Below are 18,261 nucleotides of genomic sequence, written 5' to 3' on the forward strand. Positions count from 1 at the left end.
CTTTGGCTTGCTGCTGCAGCACTCCATGGTATACCTCTATTGTCCTAAGGTGTTCTCTGTGTGTGTGTCCAACTTTGGATTTTTGTTTTGTTTTTATTAATTTTTTCTTTTTTTTTTTTGACGAAGTTTCACTCTTGTTGCCCAGGCTGGAGTACAATGGCATGATCTCGGCTCACCACAACCTCCACCTCCCGGGTTCAAGCAATTCTCCTGCCTCAGCCTCCCAAGTAGCTGGGATTACAGGCATGCGCCACCATGCCCAGCTACTTTTTTTGTATTTTTAGTAGAGACAGGGTTTCTCCATGTTGATCAGGCTGTTCTTGAACTCCCGATCTCAGGTGATCCGCCCACCTCGGCCTCCCAAAGTGCTGGGCTTACAGGCGTGAGCCACCGGGCCCACTGTTTTCATTAATTTTCATTTGAAGACATCCTGATACCTAGTCAAAGCCTCATGACTTTGGGGGCTGAGAGGACAGGGTGGTGGTGGATGTAGAGTTGGCGGGGTGTGGTGGTGCACACCTGTAGTCCCAGCTACAGGAGGATTGCTTGAGCCCAGGAGGTCGAGGCTGCAGCAAGCCGTGAGTGTGTCACTGTACTCCAGCCTGGGTGACAGAATGAAACCCTGTCTCTTAAAAAAAAAAAGGATGTACAGTAGGAGGATTATCTTTGCCTTCAGTTGCTGGGAGGTGATCTCTAGGCCCCTTAACGTCCTGTCTGATGGAAGTGTCTGTGTTTGCCTGGGGCCTTTGGCCACCAGATAGTCTAACAACGTGATCTGTAATGAAGGCTTTGGAACACCCTGTATCAGTTCCAACCTCCAGATGAGCTGGATACACAAGAGTTAGCTCAGGAGAGACTGGAGATGAAAGGTCAGCCACACTGGCAGTAAGGGATCAAGCCCCACTAAAAAACGCTGGACACTGGCCAGCAGTGGCTCACGCCTGTAATCCCAGCACTTCAGGAGGCTGAGGCGGGCGGGTCACCAGATGTCAGGAGTTTGAGATCAGCCTGGCCAACATGGTGAAACCCTGTCTGTACTAAAAATACAAAATCAGCTGGGCATGGTGCATGCCTGTAATCCCAGCTACTCGTACTCTGGAGGCTGAGGCGGGAGAATCGCTTGAACCCAGGAGGTGGAGGTTGCAGTGAACTGAGATCACGCAACAGCACTCCAGCCTGGGCGATGAGAGCGAGACTCCATCTCAGAAACAACAACAACAAAAACAAAACCCCCAAAAACGCTGGACACCAAAGCCTCAGGAGCTTCTCTGGTTAGCAGTATTCTCTGAGTGTCATCACGCATCATAGCTGGGAGGAGGTGACTGTCTGGAGAGAAGGTAACTAGGAGCTTTGCACTTGAACCCCTTCCGCACCTCACCCTCTATGTCCTTTCTTGTGGCTGGTTCTGATCTGTGTCTGTTTGCTATCATAAAAACTGTCGTTATGAGGCGGGGCACTTTCCTGAGTTCCGTGAGTCATTCTAGTTAATTATTGAACCACAGAGGGTAGTGGGAACCCTCAATGCAGCCAAGCAGTCAGAAGTGAGGGTGGCCCGGGACTCCCCAGTTGCACCTGGCATTTGAAGTGAAGGTTGCCTTGTGGAGGGACTGTGTCCTTAGCCTTGAGCTTGACAAATTCATTGCAGTAGGTTCTGTCATCTGCCTCTTAGAGAATACCCTCATTTCGACAGGGCGCGGTGGCTCACGCCTGTAATCCCAGCACTTTGGGAGGCCGAGGCGGGCGGATCACAAGGTCAGGAGATCGAGACCATCCTGGCTAACACGGTGAAACCCCGTCTCTACTAAAAATGCAAAAAATTAGCTGGGCGTGGTGGCGGGCGCCTGTAGTCCCAGCTACTCGGGAGGCTGAGGGAGGAGAATGGTGTGAACCCGGGAAGTGGAGCTTGCAGTGAGCCGAGATCGCGCCACTGCACTCCAGCCTGGGCGACAGAGCGAGACTCCATCTCAGAAAAAAAAAAGAGAATACCCTCATTTCCTTGCAATTTGGGACAGGTGTTAGGAGCCTCATTTTATTTTTCTGAAATCAAATTATCCCTGACTCAGACTTCAGGTAAGGTGGCATTCAAACACAGTCGTGACTCAGGGCTTACTATTTCTATTCTTCTAAAAAGACTATGGGATTCTCACGTAGGTGGAAATGCTTGAGTGGGCGCCTCTGGCCTTTGGTCTACACACACTAGCCTGATACACGTCTCCTCCACCAGGCTGTAAACCTCGTGAAGTCTCTGTTTTATTCCTGACTAGAACAAGGCTTAGCACCTAGTGGGTGCTCATTAAACACATGAAGCATGAATCAGTGAGGGATTTCACATCTCGTCATCTCTGAAAAGCCTGTTTGCTCACTTCTAGGACCAGGAAACTGGCATTATCAAGAGTGTTATTCCAGCTTTGGTTGGTTCTGAAAATAATAATAATGTATCAGTCCAGTATTAGGTTTAGCTGTATAGAACAGAAAACCCAAAGTGAAATGGCATAAACATATAAGAGTTGATTCCTTCCAGAAGCAGGCAGTCTAGGACTGGTGTGGGCCTCCCCTGAAGGCTGGCAAGACCACTATTTCTGTGCCAACCTTTGGCGCAGGGGTGTTTATTCAGATTGGCTACTCCATACCCAGGATCCAGCCTCCCCAAGTTTTGCCTAGGTCACCAATCCTCAGGATCCCCCAAATCATATCTCCAGTCTTGGGGCATCTCCAACGTCCCATGAATCATCACCCATCTCTGTAAAAATAAAAAAGTCCCAGGCTGGGTGCGGTGGCTCATGCCTGTAATCCCAGCACTTTGGGAGGCTGAGACAGGTGGATCGCCTGAGGTCAGGAGTTGGAGAACAGCTTAGCCAACATAGCAAAACCTTGTCTTTATTAAAAATACAAAAATTAGCCGGGTGTGGTGGCAGGTGCCTGTAATCCTAACTACTTGGGAGGCTGAGGCACGAGAATAGCTTGAACCTGGGAGATGGACGTTGCAGTGAGCTGAGATCGCGCCACTGCACTCCAGCCAGGGCGACAGAGCGAGACTCCGTCTCAAAAAAATAAAAGTAAAAAAATTTTTAAAAAGTCCTAGAGCCCCTTTTTGTAAATTGCAAAGTACACAGTTCCCGAGTCTGCTGACTGTCTAAAGATGTTCTTCTCTGATTTCTGCTGACTGCAGAGAAGAACAGGGGACTTTGGTCTCGTTCGTTGACTCCTCAGCAGGGAGGAAGGGGGCGTGGTCTCTGGTTCTCCAAGGCATTGGCTGGAACAACAGGAGTTTCCATGCCAAGCTGTAGCTGGTTTTCTCTCAACATATTTAAAATTAAACATGTTTCAAACCATAAAGTTCAATTTCCTTCTGAAAACATTCTCCTCTATCTTCTGAATAGGAAATTGACATTCCTGTGAGTTACAGCACTTTGATTTAATGTTATGAATCCTGATCTTATTACGCTAAGAGGACACTGCTCCCTCCCTGCTCAGAGTCATATGACAAAGACTTCGCATGTCAGTACCCGCAGTGAAGGGGGCCAGGCCCAACTGGCTCCTGTACGTGTGTGTGTGTGTGTGTGTGTGTGTGTGTGTGTGTGTGTGTGTGTGTGTGTGTGTGTGTGTGTGTGTGTGTGTGTCCTTGGCTACAGAAGGGGCAGAGGGCAATCTTGTTTGACCGGGCCACATTTATTAAGTACTTAGGACTGTGTCTAGCACATAGTAAGTGCTCAATAAACGGAGATGCCATGATCATTTGTAGCTAGTTACATACCTAATATCCATTCTTCCTATTTTTTTCCTTAATAACAGATTCGGATCGTGCTGCCTGGAATGAAGACATTTCCCAGTCTCTCTTGCATTTTGGCGTGGCCCCGTGACTACACTATGTTCCATGGACTGTAGTAGGTAAAAGTGTATGAGGCTTCCAGGAGCCTCAGCCTTGAGGTTCACTGCTTTTGTCCTCTATTCTACCTGGTATTTGGATATAATGGCGAGAGTCCAGCAGCCATCTTGGACCATGAGGTAACCCTGAGTACAGAAGCCACCCATTGAAGATGGTAGAGCAGGAAGGTCAAAGCTCTGGTGACACTGTGGAGCCCCCACACCAGTCCTGGACTGCCAGCTTCTGGAAAGAATCAACTCCTACATGTTTATGACATTTCACTTTGCAATGGCATCCTTGATAATGTCAGGAGTTTCCTGGTCCTGGAAGTGATCAAACAGGCTTTTTAGAGATGATGAGACATGAAATCACTCGCTGATTCATTCTTCATATGTTTAATGAACACTCACTGCTAGGTGCTAGGGCTTGTTCTAGTTACGAACAAAACAGAGACTTTATGAAGCTTACAGCCTGGAAGAGGAGATGCATACACCCTCACAAATGTGAAAAAGCACCCTGAAAGAGCAAACACAGTGCAGGGATGGAGAGTCACAGAAAAGAATCTGTTCAGATGTATCACGAAGGGCTCTGTGCAGAGGTGACGTTTAAGCTGAGAAGTAGGATGTCTTAGTCTGTTCCTGCTGCTATAAAAAAATACCATAGGCCAGGCACGGTGACTCATGCTTGTAATCCCAACACTTTGGGAGGCCGAGGCGGGAGGATTGCTTGAGGCCAGGAGTTCGAGACCAGCCTGGCCAACATGGTGAAACCTCGTCTGTACTAAAAATACAAAAATTAGACGGGTATGGTGGTGGGTGCCTGAAATTCCAGCTACTCAGAAGGCTGAGGCAGGAGAATCGCCTGAACCTGGGAGGCGGAGGTTGTAGTGAGCCGAGATTGCCTGGGCCACAGAGCGAGACTCCACCTTGAAAAAAAAAAACCAAAAAACCAAAAAAACATAAACTGGGTTACTTATAAACAATATTTCTCATAGTTATAGAGTCTGGGATCTCCAGCAAGGGCACCTTCTTGCGGGGCCCTCACCTGGTGCAAGGGACAAACAATCTCCCTTGGGCGTCTTTGATAAGGGAACTAATCCTGCCCCCAAAGTCCCCACCTCTTAATACCACCACCTGGGGGGCTAGGATTCCACATATGAACTTTGGGAGGACACAAACATTCAGACCACAGGATAGGGAAGGGATGACAATGAGGTGCTGATGGGAGGAAGAGCTAGGAGAGGGGTTCAGGCAGGAGGAAGAGCATGGGCGAAGGTCCCAGGCAGGAAGGGGCTGTGGGTATGGGAGGAGCTGTAGGCGACTTGCTGTGCACTGCAGGGGGACAGTGGAAAAAGGTGATCATGGATTGGACAGGGTGGCCCAGCCCCTTGTAGGCCAAGGTGAAGCAGTTGAATTAAGCTAAATTAATTGATTTTTTTTTTTTTTTTGAGACAGAGTCTCACTCTGTCACCCAGGCTGTAGTGCAGTGGCGTGATCTCAGCTCACTGCAACCTCTGCCTCCCAGGTTCAAGTGATTCTCCAGCCTCAGCCTCACGAGTAGCTGGGAATACAGGCATGTGCCACCATGCCCAGCTAATTTTTGTATTTTTTAGTAGAGACGGGGTTTCGCCATGTTGGCCAGGCTGGTCTCGAACTCCTGACCTCAGGTGATCCACCCACCTCGGCCTCCCAAAGTGCTAGGATTACAGGCATGAGCCACTATGCCTGGCCAATTTTTTTTTTTTTTTTTTTTTTTTTTGAGAGTCTCGCACTGTCAACCAGGCTGGAGTGCAGTGACGCGATCTCTGTCTCCCGGGTTCAAGTAATTCTCCTGCCTCAGCCTCCCCAAGTAGCTGGGATTACAGGCATGTGCCACCACACCCAGCTAATTTTTTTTTGTATTTTTAGTAGAGACGGGGTTTCACTGTGTTGGCCAAACTGGTCTCGAACTCCTTACCCCAAATGATCTGCCCGCCTCGACCTCCCAAAGTGCTAGGATTACAGGCATGAGCCACCTCACCCAGCCTATGTACTTATTTTGAGACAGGGTCTTGCTCTGTTGTCCAGGCTGGAGTGCAGTGGCACTATCACAGCTTGCTGCGGCCTTGACCTTCCTGGGTTCAGGTGATTCTTCCACCTCGGCCTCCTGAATAGCTGGGACCACTGGCATGTGCCAACACTCCCTGCTGATTTTCTTTTCTTCTCTTTTTTAAGAGATGGGGTCTCACTATGTTGCCCAGTTTGGTCTCGACCTCCTGGGCTCAAGCAATTAACCTGCTTCAGCCTCCCAAAGAGTTGGCATTACAGGCGTGAGCCACTGCACTTAGCTTTAAACCAAAATTTTTTATAGAGACAGGGTCTTGCCATGTTGCCCAGGCTGGTCTTGAACTTCTGGGCTCAGGCGATCTGCCCACCTCAGCCTTCCGAAGTGTTGGGATTACAGGCGTGAGCCACCACACCGGCCTGAATTTTACAAGCAGTGGGCAATTATAATGCCAGGTTTCCACTTCAATGAAATCTTCCATGTTTCCGTCTCTGTTCGGCAAGACTCTTTGGTTTGGAAGTGGTAGAAATCCAACTTGAAATAACTTCAGGAAAAAAAAAAGGGCACTGATGCAAAGAACCTTGAAGTTTTTAGCTCATAGCATTTACCTTTTTCTGTTCAGATGATCTGAGTTTTGAATAGTTACCCACATCTATTGGGTGGTGGTCTGGCCTCTTCTGCCATCGCTTCTCCTGTCTCCACCCTGCTCTGTGCGTGGGGGTCTCCCATGCCTCTGCCTGGTGGTTGGGTTTGATTAGTGGAGAGCCCAGAACAGGTACTGTTGTTCTCCTGATACTCTGTCCCTTGCATCTCCCTACATCTGCTCCCACTCATAGTCCTTTTATTTTTTTCTTTGAGATGGAGTTTCGCTCTGTCGCCCAGGATGGAATGCAATGGCACGATCTCCGGTTACTGCAATCTCTGCCTCCAGGTTCAAGTGATTCCCCTGCCTCAGACTCCTGAGTGGCTGCGATTATAGGCACCTGCCACCATGCCTGGCTAATTTTTATGTTTTTAGTAGAGACAAGGTTTCACCATGTTGGCCAGGGTGATCTCGAACTCCTGACCTCAAGTGTCTGCCTGCCTTGGCCTCCCAAAATGCTGGGATTACAGGGGTGAGCCACCGTGCCTAGCTTGTCCACCCTCTTCTTGGGTCTCTCGGTTCCCTTCCCCTCCCCAGAAACAACCAGTGCCCCAGGCTCTTGCATTCTATCTGCCCAGAAATACGATCGCATGTTGTTTTATTTTTTCGATTATCAATAACTTGTGAGTGGAGAGGCTGCAAGCCAGGGATGTGAATGAACATGACTCCACATCAGGTCCCATGGAGATCAGGTTCAGCATGTTTTTCTTCTTGTCCCACTGTATTCCCACAAAAGCCCTGTTTTCAGTGGGTGGAGTCCAGAGCCATGGTTTTCTGGGAGGGATGAGGTGCTGCACTGAAGCCGTGACTAACTGGCACTTGGCCATCGGTGGGATATCTGTCAACAGTAAATGGCTTTAGCAAGACCCAGCCATTGGCACTTCCTGATCCCAGGGGTTCAGATGTGTGTTGGCCAATCTGGGAAAAGTCGCAGGGCTAGGAATCCTGGCTGGGGCCACACCTAGGGCAGGCGGGCTGTCCTTGGCCCTTTTGCTATTTTGGGTCCTGCTCAGCTGAATGGGCCACTTTTCCCAAAGAAGCCAATGTATAATTTCCATGAGCCCTAAACACCTGGTGGTTTTGCTCCCGTGAGGCTATTTCCTCCTGGGGCCACAGGATAGGTTTTCGAGGCTCTAATCCCAGCTCCGCCATTTCCTGGTTGGGAGACGTTGGGTACTTTTTTCTTTTTTTTTTTTTTTTTTAAGACAGACCTTTCTCTGTTGTGCAGGCTGGAGCGCAATGGCACAATCATAGCTCACTGCAACCTCAAACTCCTGGGCTCAAGTGATCCTCCCACCTCAGCCTCCGGAGTAGTTGGGATCACAGGCATGCACCACCACGCCCGGCTGATTTTTTTTTTTTTAAGAGACAGGATCTCACTATGCTGCCCAGTTTGGTCTTGAATTCCTGGGCTCAAGAGTTCACCTGCCTCAGCCTCTCAAAGTGTTGGGGTTACAGGCGTGAGCCACTGCACTCAGCTTTAAATTTTTTTTTTTAATAGAGACAGGGTCTTGCTATGTTGCCCAGGCTAGTCTCAAACTCCTGGCCTCAAGTGATCCTCCAGGCTCCACCTCCCAAAGTGCTGAGATTACAGGGGGTGATCCACCATGCCTGGCCTGTGCATGTTTTTTTTTTTAACCTTTCTGTGCCTTAATTTCCGCATCTGTGAAATGGGGATAATAATAGATCCTACCTCGTTGGGTTGTTGTGGGAGTTAAAGGAGCAAGTAAATGTTAGCTCAGGGCTCGGCCGTAAGTGCTCAGAAATATTAGCTATTCTTCTTAGGACGAAAACTAACATTTAATCAAATGCCGGCTTGCTATATTCACAGCTGCTTGATGTGTTCTTGTTGAATTCTCACAACAACGCTGTGAGTTAGGCCCACATATCCCCATTCTACAGATGTGGAAACGGAGGCTCAGAGTGGAGATGGGACTTGTTCAAGGCCATTCAGCTGGTATACCGCAGAACTTCCAACAGTCGGCTGTGCAGGCAGTGACCTCAGCCAGCCCCGCGACCAAAGTACAACGTCCCGGCTCATTTATTTCTCTACTAATTTTGATTTGCATCTTTGTATTTGAGGTCTCTCTGGGCTTTTGCTTGTTGGAACCAGATTTCTTGTTTTCATTTGTAAACATCTGGAGGGCGAGAGCCATATCTGAGATACCTAAGAAGCTGTGTGAGAGTTTCTGAAACTTGCTTTATCCTGGGAAATTGCCTGAAGTGTTTGTTCAAAGAAGAGATTCTCTGGCACTTTGACTGGGGAGTCTGACTCAGGAACAACAAGGATGGGGCCCTGGAATCTGATTTTTTTTTAACCCTGTGATTCTGGGAATTTATTTTTTGCATGACTCGAAATTCTTAGGCTAACGTGTTTGGAAACTTTTGCTGCATAGAACTAGCGTGTCCTTTGCTGTTGAAGAAGAGGATGGCAGCAAAGCAGACAGAGGCGCTCCCAGGATCCAGCCTTTTCCTTCTACAGGTGTTTTTCTTGCCTCAAGTCTTTGTGCTACTCTTGAGGGTCACTATGTGCCCAGACCAGAGCTGGGCAGGGGTGAGGGGAGTAATAGGAAGGTCAACGTTGTCCCTGCACTCCCGGAGTTTACAATCTAATTGGATTGACCAGACACCTTCAGCAAGTCATGAGAAATGCATTCAGAAATGGTGGATTGGGGTCCGTTGGGCAAGCGTTTCTGGGGCATGCGCAATGTGTGGAGTTCCAGGCATGTAGGTCGTAGAGATTATGAAACCCTGGATGCCCAGTAATAGACGGACCTTGGTTTTTGCCATCTGTGGCCCACAGCCAGGCCGGGATCCTGAGACAAACACCTCAGGCAGGGAACAGAACTGTCGAGAGCTTTTTTTGGCTTTTTATTTTGTGAGATGGAGTCTTGCTCTATTGCCCAGGCTGGAGTGCAGTGGTGCCATCTTGGCTCACTGAAACCTCCACCTCCCAGGTTCAAGCAATTCTTCTGCCTCAGCCTCCCAAGTAGTTGGGATTACAGGCATGTGCCACCACACTTGGCTAATTTTTTTTTTTTTTTTTTTTTGAGACAGAGTCTCACTCTGTCGCCCAGGCTGGAGTGCAGTGGTGCAATCTCAGCTCACTGCAACCTCTGCCTCCTGGGTTCAAGCGATTCCGCTGCCTCAGCTTCTCTAGTAGCTGGGACTACAGGCACGTGCCACCGTGCCCAGCTAATTTTTGTATTTTTAGTAGAGACAGGGTTTCTCCATGTTTACCAGGATGGTCTTGATCTCTTGACCTCGTGATTCACTCGCCTCGGCCTCCCAAAGTGCTGGGATTACAGGTATGAGCCACCGCGCCTGGCCCATTTTTGTATTTTTAATAGAAGTGGGGTTTCACTATGTTGGCCAGGCTGGTCTTGAACTCCTGACCTCAAGTGATTCGCCTGCCTCAGCCTCCCAAAGCACTGGGATTACAGGCATGAGCCACTGTGCTCGGCCTCCTGTTTTTTTGTTTTTTTTGAAGGCAGTATCACCCAAATAAAAATAACTTTATATTTTTTCCAGATATAACTAATAAATGTTCATGTTACAAGGTTCAGGGCTCATCCTAACACTTTAGAAGGCCTAGGTGGTAGGATGACCTGAGTCCAGGAGCTTGAGACCAGCCTGGGCAACATGGTGAGACCCCATCTCTAAAATTAGAAAAATCGGAAAACAAAAAAAAAGAAAGAAAGAAAGAAAGAAAAAAAAATCTTCGAGTGCAGACTCAGAAATCTGTGTTTCTAACCCCTGGTCCAGGGCATTCTGATGCCGTAGCTCTGCTCCAGTGAGTAGGGAAGGCCAGCCAGTGAAGGCTCACATTGCTGTGGATGGCAGAAGAGGACAGCAGGAGATTCTGACCAGGAAGATCCTGAAGACAGCAGCAGCTTGACAAATGGAGGCTTCCAGGTAGAGGGAGCAGCTTGCACAAAGGCACAGAGGTGAGACAGTTAGGGGTATGTTCTGGAGATGGCAAATAGAGTGGGTGAGGCCTGGGTATGGAGGGGCTGTGCAAGATGAGGCTGGAAAGATTCAAATCGAGGAGGGCTTTGAGTGCTAGGCTAAAGCATCAAAGTGTACTCTTGCCTCTGGCATTTATTTGCAAAATAGTGGTACACGAGGTAATTGTAGGTGATACGGTACATGTAGGGAGAACATTCTCTTTTCAGTCCCTTCTAAAGTGCTTACATTGAGGAGAAAGTTTCCATTAGTTGCTAGTCTGTCTTTAACACCCTCTGAACACTGCCTAATTTCCTTCCAACATAGAGAAACCCTCCTTAGGCTTAGGGCCTTAGTGTGAAACAAGAACAAGTGTGAATGCCTCATTTCCATGTTTGAATGGTTGCTTGCTATTTATGGCAAGGGATACTCTTTTTCTTTTTCTTTTTTTGAGACAGAGTCTCACTGCGTCACCCAGGCTGAAGTGCAGTGGCACGATCTCGGCTCGCAGCAACCTCCGCCTCCTGGATTCAGGTGATTTTTGTTCCTCAGCCACCCGAGTAGCTGGGATTACAGGCACGTGCCACTATGCCTGGCTAATTTTTGTATTTTTAGTAGAGACGGGGTCTCACCATGTTGGCCCTAGCCTCAAGTGGTCTTGAACCCCTAGCCTCAAGTGATCCTCCTGCCTGGCCTCCCAAATTGCTGGGATTACAGGTGTGAGCCACTGTGCCTGGCCGGGATACTGTTTTTTTGAGTATTAAAATTATATAAAGCTTTTCTTTTCTTTTTCTTTTTCTTTTTTTTTTTTGAGACGGAGTTTCGTTCTTGTTCCCCAGGCTGGAGTACAATGGGGCGATCTCGACTCACTGCAACCTCCGCCTCCTGGGTTCAAGCAATTCTCCTGCCACAGCCTCCCGAGTAGCTAGGATTACAGTCATGCACCACCACGCCCAGCTAATTTTGTATTTTTAGTAGAGACGGAGTTTCTCCATGTTGGTCAGGCTGGTCTCGAACTCCCGACCTCAGGTGATCTGCCCACCTCGGCCTCCCAAAGTGCTGGGATTACAGGCGTGAGCCACCGCTCCCGGCCAAAACTTTTCTTTTTAAAATAAGTTTAGTTTTAAAAAAGTGAGTTGACAGGAGCAAAACTGCTAAGTAAATAATGCAAAAGGCAGTGGTGCTCAAATATGGGCAAATAATATGCAGGTGATACCAGATTCTTGCCTTTGGGAAATGCAGACCCAGGTCCTTTTGTCTTTAGAGCTCACCGGCAATGCGAGGTGTTTCAGGTAGAAGGAACAGCATCAGTGAGGTGTTGACTAGTGTTTAACAGCTGGCTCTCTGAAAAAGCAAAAGAAAACACACACACACCAAATCTGATGGTCTGTTTCCATGATGTGAATACCTCCAGCTGGGCCGAACTGACAGCACTGAACACAGTGGAAAGTGATGACTGCAGTTGTCTCTCCTGGGAGCTTCAACACAGTACAGGCTGACAAAAGCGGGCAGGGAGTAAGGGCAAGTGGTGGGAGTGGCCTCTACGCCAGAGAAGGGAATGGAGAGGTCAGGCTGGCTAGAGAGTGGGGTTGAGTCGTCCATGCCCTTGAATGCCAGGATGAGGGCTAAAGGGTCAAATGGAATGGGTGACTTCATATGCAGAAGTTTTTACAAGAGAAGAGAACTCAGTTTGGCCAAGAGGAGTGGGGTCGTCATGTTGGTAATCACGTAACAGTGATCGTTCAGTCAGGCGGAATGCTTTCAAGGTGTTGGACACTGCTCATTTTTTATTTTTAGTTTTTGAGGCAGGGTCTCACTCTGTCGCCCAGGCTGGAGTGCAGTGGCGCAATCCTGGCTCACTGCAACCTCTGTCTCCTGGGTTCAAGCGATTCTTCTGCCTCAGCCTCCCTAGTAGCTTGGATTACAGTTGTTTGCCACCACGCCCGGCTAATTTTTGTATTTTTAGTAGAAATGAGGTTTCGCCATATTGGCCAGACTGGTCTCGAACTCCTGACCTCAAATGATCCACCTGCCTCGGCCTCCCAAAGTGCTGGGATTGCAGGTGTGAGCCACCACACCTGGCCGCTTGCAGGGTGTTGGACACTGTGGATATCACCTCATTCATTCTCCTAACAACCCAAGAGAAGAGGAACTGAGGCAAAGAGAAGTTAAGCAAGTTGCCCAAGGCCATACGGCTAGTAAACGGCAGAACAAGGCTCAAACCCAGGCACTCTGGCTCTAGAGTGTGTGTTCCTAACCACTGTGCTCTAGCACCTCGGAACCTTAGTCTCTTCATCTGCAAAATCAGCACTGAGGTGACAAGGCCAATGAGCAGAGGGTTGGAGTTACCCAGAACAACAACAACAACAACAACAAAAGTAATAGTAACACATATTTGGTCAAGGCTTAGATTCTGGCATCATGGGGATCTGGGTTCAAATCCTAATTCTGCCTTGGCCGATTAGGGTCCCTATCCTCTTAAAGCCTTGGTTTCCTTATCTGTAAAATGGGGATATCAAGAAGCTGTTAGATGTTAAATGAGAAAATGAATGAGAAAATTGCATGTACTGTCCATAAAGTTGAAAAGATAATAGGGGTGGGAAGGAGAACAGTCCGAGTTTGAATGCAGGTGGGCCCTGGGGCATTGTCTGGACTGAAGGACAAGGGTCAGTTGAATTGCCAAAGAGCTCTGAGACTGGCTGAAGGGACACTCGTCTTGTGCTAGCTGCTAAGACCAAGGGGAAGCCTGTGCCTCGCCCGAATTTTAGTCTTGCAAACAGCTGCTCACCCAGTAGGAGAGAATTGTGATAAAACTCACAGCCACCATTTATTGAATATCTACTATGCCCCGGGATACAGCAGACTATTTTAGAGAATTTGCGAAGGAAACACAGTGACATCTGTTGGACACCTTGCAAACTACCAGCTCAGGATAGTTAAGTTTGAATGTTAGATGGAGGGAACTTCCTTTCCACAATGACATGATTTTGTAAAGCTGAGTGTACGGCAGTTGTCATGATTAAAAGCAAGTGCCATGCAGAAGTTATTGTGTAACAGGAAATGAGGGTGATTTTGAGTAGCTGTGGACAGCCCAACAGGCACAGGCCTCCCGTTAGTACATCCATACGAGAAGTTAAGAATGAGTGAAAATAGTTTTTTTTTTTAAATTTATGTGCATTATTTTTTTCAAGCAGCTACCTTGTTAGTACATACTTAATAGTTATCTTGGCCTACCTACTGCACTTACTAAACAACTGTTCACTTTTTAATTTTCAGATTTTTTTGAAACGGATTCTTACTCTATCGCCCAGGCTGGAGTGCAGTGGCGTGATCTCTGCTCACTGCAACCTCCGCCTCCCGGGTTCAAGCTATTCTCCTGCCTCAGCCTCCTGAGTATCTGGGACTACAGGTGTGCGCCACCACACCCAGCTAATTTTTGTATTTTTAGTAGAGATGGGGTTTTACCATGTTGGCCAGGCTGATCTGGAACTCCTGACCTCAGGTGATCCACCTGCCTCGGTCTCCCAAAGCGCTGGGATTATAGGTATGAGCTACCGTGTCCGGCTGTTCCTTTTTTTTTTTTTTTTCTTTTTCTTTTTTTTTGAGACTGAGTTTCTCTCTGTCACCCACGCTGGAGTGCAGTGTCATGATCTCAGCTCACTGCAACCTCTGCCTTCCGGGTTCAAGTGATTCTCCTGCCTCAGCCTTCCGAGTAGCTGGGATTATAGGTGCCCACTGACAAGCCTGGCTAGTTTTTGTATTTTTAGTAGAGACGGGTTTTCACCATGTTGGCCAGGCTGGTCTCGAACTCCTGACCTCAAGTGATCCACCCACTTCGGTCTCCCAAAGTGCTGAGATGACAGGCATGAGCCACTGCGCCCAGCCACTGTTCGCTTTTTTTCTCAGTGATTCTCTAGTCCATTGCCTTAACCACTCACCATGACTACAGCTCTTATTTGCAGTGACTCTCAAGAATGCAAATGCAAATGCCATTCCTGACCTCGAGTTAATTCAGCTTTGTCCCCTGAGCATGGGGGAAAGGCAGGCTGGGGGCTGGAACTTTCTGCTTGTGTACCTATCTCTTTAGACTCTGGAGGTTCCTCCCCAATCTCTGTCATTCCCTCTCCAACCAAATCCACCTGCCGTCCCAGACTCAAATGCTCAGCCACGTAACTGCCTGAGGACCCAGCAGTTAACGAGTTTACATGCTGGGGGCAGGAGTCAGGGCCAACCCTCCTTGGTTCCTCTGGCTCCCTGGAAAGTCACCAAGAGGCGGCTGCAGGCAGCCAAGAGAATAAGCAGGAGAACCTCAAAGCCACAAAGGGACAGCACACAGCATCTTCCCTGTTTAGCCTGGACTTGAGAATGCTGTCCCCAGCAGTAAGCTGCTCAACCTCAAAGCAACTTGCGTGGGGGTTTACAAAAAAATGCACTTGGCCCAGCACGGTGGCTCACGCCTATAATCCCAACAGTTTGGGAGGCCGAGGTGGGCGGATCTCTTGAGGCCAGGAGTTTGAGACCAGCCTGGCCAACATGGTGAAACCCTGTCTCTATCAAAAATACAAAAATTAGCCAGGCATGGTGGTGTGTGCCTGTAGTCCCAGCTACTCAGGAGGCTAAGGTAGGAGGATTGCTCGAACCCAGGAGGCAGAGGTTACAGTGAGCTGAGATCGCACCACTGTACTCCAGCCTGGGTGACAAAGTGAGGCTCTGTCTCAAAAATAAAAATAAAACATAAATGCACTGGAGGAAAGAGGGTACCACTCTCCTTAAGGCGGGGGCTGCCAGCTTGTCCTGCACAGCCCGTCCGCCTGCCTCAGGTGGACTTAAAGCCCAGCTCTGAGGGACTCTGAGCAGTCATTTAACCTCTCTGAGCCTCTCTTTCCTCCCCTGCAGAAGGGGGATTATAACAGTTCCTAATTCATGAGTTGTTCTTGGAGTGAAATACATTACTGGCCAGGTGAGATGGCTCATGCCTGTAATCCCAACACTTTGGGAGGCTGAGGTGAGAGGATTGCTTGAGCCCAGGAGTTCGAGACCAGCCTGGGCAACAAAGCAAGACCCCCATCTCTACGAAAAGTAAATAAATAGGCAGGGTGCGGTGGCTCACCCCTGTAATCCCAGCACCTTGGGAGGACGAGGTGGGCAGATGGCTTGGGCTCAGGAGTTTGAGACCAGCCTGGGCAATGTGGCAAAATCTTGTCTCTACAAAAAAATACAAAAATTAGCGAGGCATGGTGGCACATGCTTGTAGTCCCAGCTATTGGAGAGGCTGAGGTGGGAGGATCACGGGAGCCCCAGAAGCATAGGTTGCAGTTTGCCAAGATTGTGCCACTGCACTCCAGCCCGGGCGACAGAAGGAGACCCTGTCTCAAAAAACAAACAAAAAAATAAATATATAAATGAAGCTGGGCATGATGGTGCGTACCTGTAGTTCCAGCTACTTGGGATGCTGAGGTGGGAGGATTGCTTGAAGCCAGGAGTTCTAGGCTGAAGTGAGCTATGATCATGCCACCGCACTCCAGCCTGGGTGACAGAGTAAGAATCTGGCTCTTAAAAAAATAAAAAGTAAAATGGAACAGGTGAAGTTATTTTCTTTAATTTTTAAAATAAAAAGTTATTTTTATAAATAAAATTTTAAACCAAATTATTTTAAACTAAATATAACATATTTATATAATATATAATATTTTAATTAAATCTAATTTAAAATTATTCTAAATGTTAACTTTTTTTTTTTTTTTTTGAGACGGAGTCTCGCTCTGTCGCCCAGGCTGTAGTACAGTGGCGCGATCTCGGCTCACTGCAAGCTCCGCCTCCTGGGTTCACGCCATTCTCCTGCCTCAGCCTCCTAAGTAGCTGGGACTACAGGCGCCTGCCACCACGCCCGGCTAATTTTTTGTATTTTTAATAGAGATGGGGTTTCACCATGTTAGCCAGGATGGTCTCGATCTCCTCACCTCGTGATCCGCCCGCCTCGGCCTCCCAAAGTGCTGAGATTACAGGCGTGAGCCACCGCGCCCGGCCTAAATGTTAACTTTTAAATTGTCTTTTTTTTTTTTTTTTTTTTTTGAGACAGTGTCTTGCTGTATCACTCAGGCCAGAGTGCAGTGGCATGATCTTGGTTCACTGCCACCTCCGCCTCCCAGGTTCAAGCGATTCTCCTGCCTCAGCCTCCTGAGGCTAATTTTTGTATTTTTATTAGAGATGGGGTTTCACCATATTGGTCAGGCTGGTCTCGAACTCCTGACCTCAGGTGATCCACCCACCTTGGCCTCCCAAAAGTGCTGGGATTACAGGCGTGAGCCACCACGCCTGGCCAAAATTTTCTTAATTTAAAAATTTAACTCAATATATTTTTTAAAAATTAATCATTTCAAGAAGTGACATTAGCCATCTTTCAAGTGATTGGTAGCCACATCTGGCTGGTGGGTGAGGGCAGGGCCTGTTTTTTGTGTGTGGTTTTTTTTTGTTTTTTTTTTTGAGACGGAGTTTTGCTCTTGTTGCCCAAACTGGAGTGCAATGGCGTGATCTCGGCTCACTGCAACCTCCACCTCCTGGGTTCAAGCGATTCTCCTGTCTCAGCCTCCTGCGTGCATCACCATGCCCAGCTTTTTAAATTTTTAGTAGAAATGGGGTTTCATCATGTTAGCCAGGCTGGTCTCAAATTCCTGACCTCAGGTGATCCGCCCACCTCGGCCTCCCAAAGTACTGGGATTACAGGCGTGAGCCACTGTGCCTGGCCACAGGGCCTGTCTTTATTTAGATGTTTGCTATTTTGTTCGGCACAGATTATTTTACATTAGTTAAAAAATATTTTTTGAGGCCGGGCATGGTGGCTCACACTTGTAATTCCAGCACTTTGTGGGGCTGAGATGGGAGGATCTCTTGAGTCCAGGAGTTTGAGACTAGCCTGGGCAACATGGTGAAACTCCGTCTCTACCAAAAATACAAAAAAAAAAAAATTAGCTGGGTGCGGTGGTGCACACCTGTAGTCCCAGCTACTCGGGAGGCTGAGGTAGAAGGATGATTTGAGCCCAGGAGGCGGAGGTTGCAGTGAGCCCAGATCATGCCATTGCACTCTAGCTTGGGCAACAGAGCCAAACCCTGTCTCAAAAAATAAAAATAAATAAAAATGAAAAAAAAATCAGAATTGCACACATGAAATGGGTGAATTGTATGGTAAGTATATCTCAATAAAGCTACAACAATATTTTTATGGATTTACATACCATCAAACTCGCCCCTTTAAAATGTGCAATTCATTGGGTTTTAGTAAAGTCACAGAGTTGTCCGATATCAGCACAATCAATTGTAGAACATTTTTATCATCTTAAAGAAACCCGGCACCATGGAGCAGCCACTCCCCATTCCCTTCTCCCACCCAGGCCCTGACAACCACGAATCCACTTCCTGTCTCTATGGATTTGCCTGTTCTGGACATTTCAGATAAATGGACTCACACACTGTGTAGTCTTTAGTGACCACTTTTTCACTTAGCATCATGTTTTCAAGGCTCATGCATGTTGTGGCATGTACTGGAACTCCATTCCTTTATATGACCAAATAATATACCATTGCATTGGCTGGATGCGGTGGCTCATGCCTGTAATCCCAGCACTTTGGGTGGCCAAGGCGAGGGCATCACCTAAGGTCCGGAGTTCAAGACTAGTCTGGCCAACATGGTAAAACCCCATCTCTACCAAAAATACAAAAATTAACTGGGCGTGGTGGTACATACCTGTAGTTCCAGATACTCGGGAGG

At 47.9% G+C, this 18,261-nt stretch overlaps 1 protein-coding gene across 2 annotated transcripts in view; it reads right to left on the reverse strand.

The window, feature by feature from the left end:
* Positions 1 to 3,083: 3,083 nt before the first annotated feature.
* C10H12orf43 (chromosome 10 C12orf43 homolog) overlaps positions 3,084 to 18,261 on the reverse strand; it is a 54,515-nt gene continuing 39,337 nt past the window's right edge. For both annotated transcript variants that reach the window (XM_063694413.1, XM_063694412.1), the window contains exon 8: positions 3,084 to 11,840. In XM_063694413.1, coding sequence (XP_063550483.1) covers positions 11,826 to 11,840 — 15 coding nt within the window. In that variant the 3' untranslated portion in view covers positions 3,084 to 11,825. The remainder of the gene's footprint in view (positions 11,841 to 18,261) is intronic.

This window comes from Gorilla gorilla, chromosome 10 (genome assembly GCF_029281585.2).
Source record: "Gorilla gorilla gorilla isolate KB3781 chromosome 10, NHGRI_mGorGor1-v2.1_pri, whole genome shotgun sequence".
NCBI lineage: Eukaryota > Metazoa > Chordata > Mammalia > Primates > Hominidae > Gorilla > Gorilla gorilla.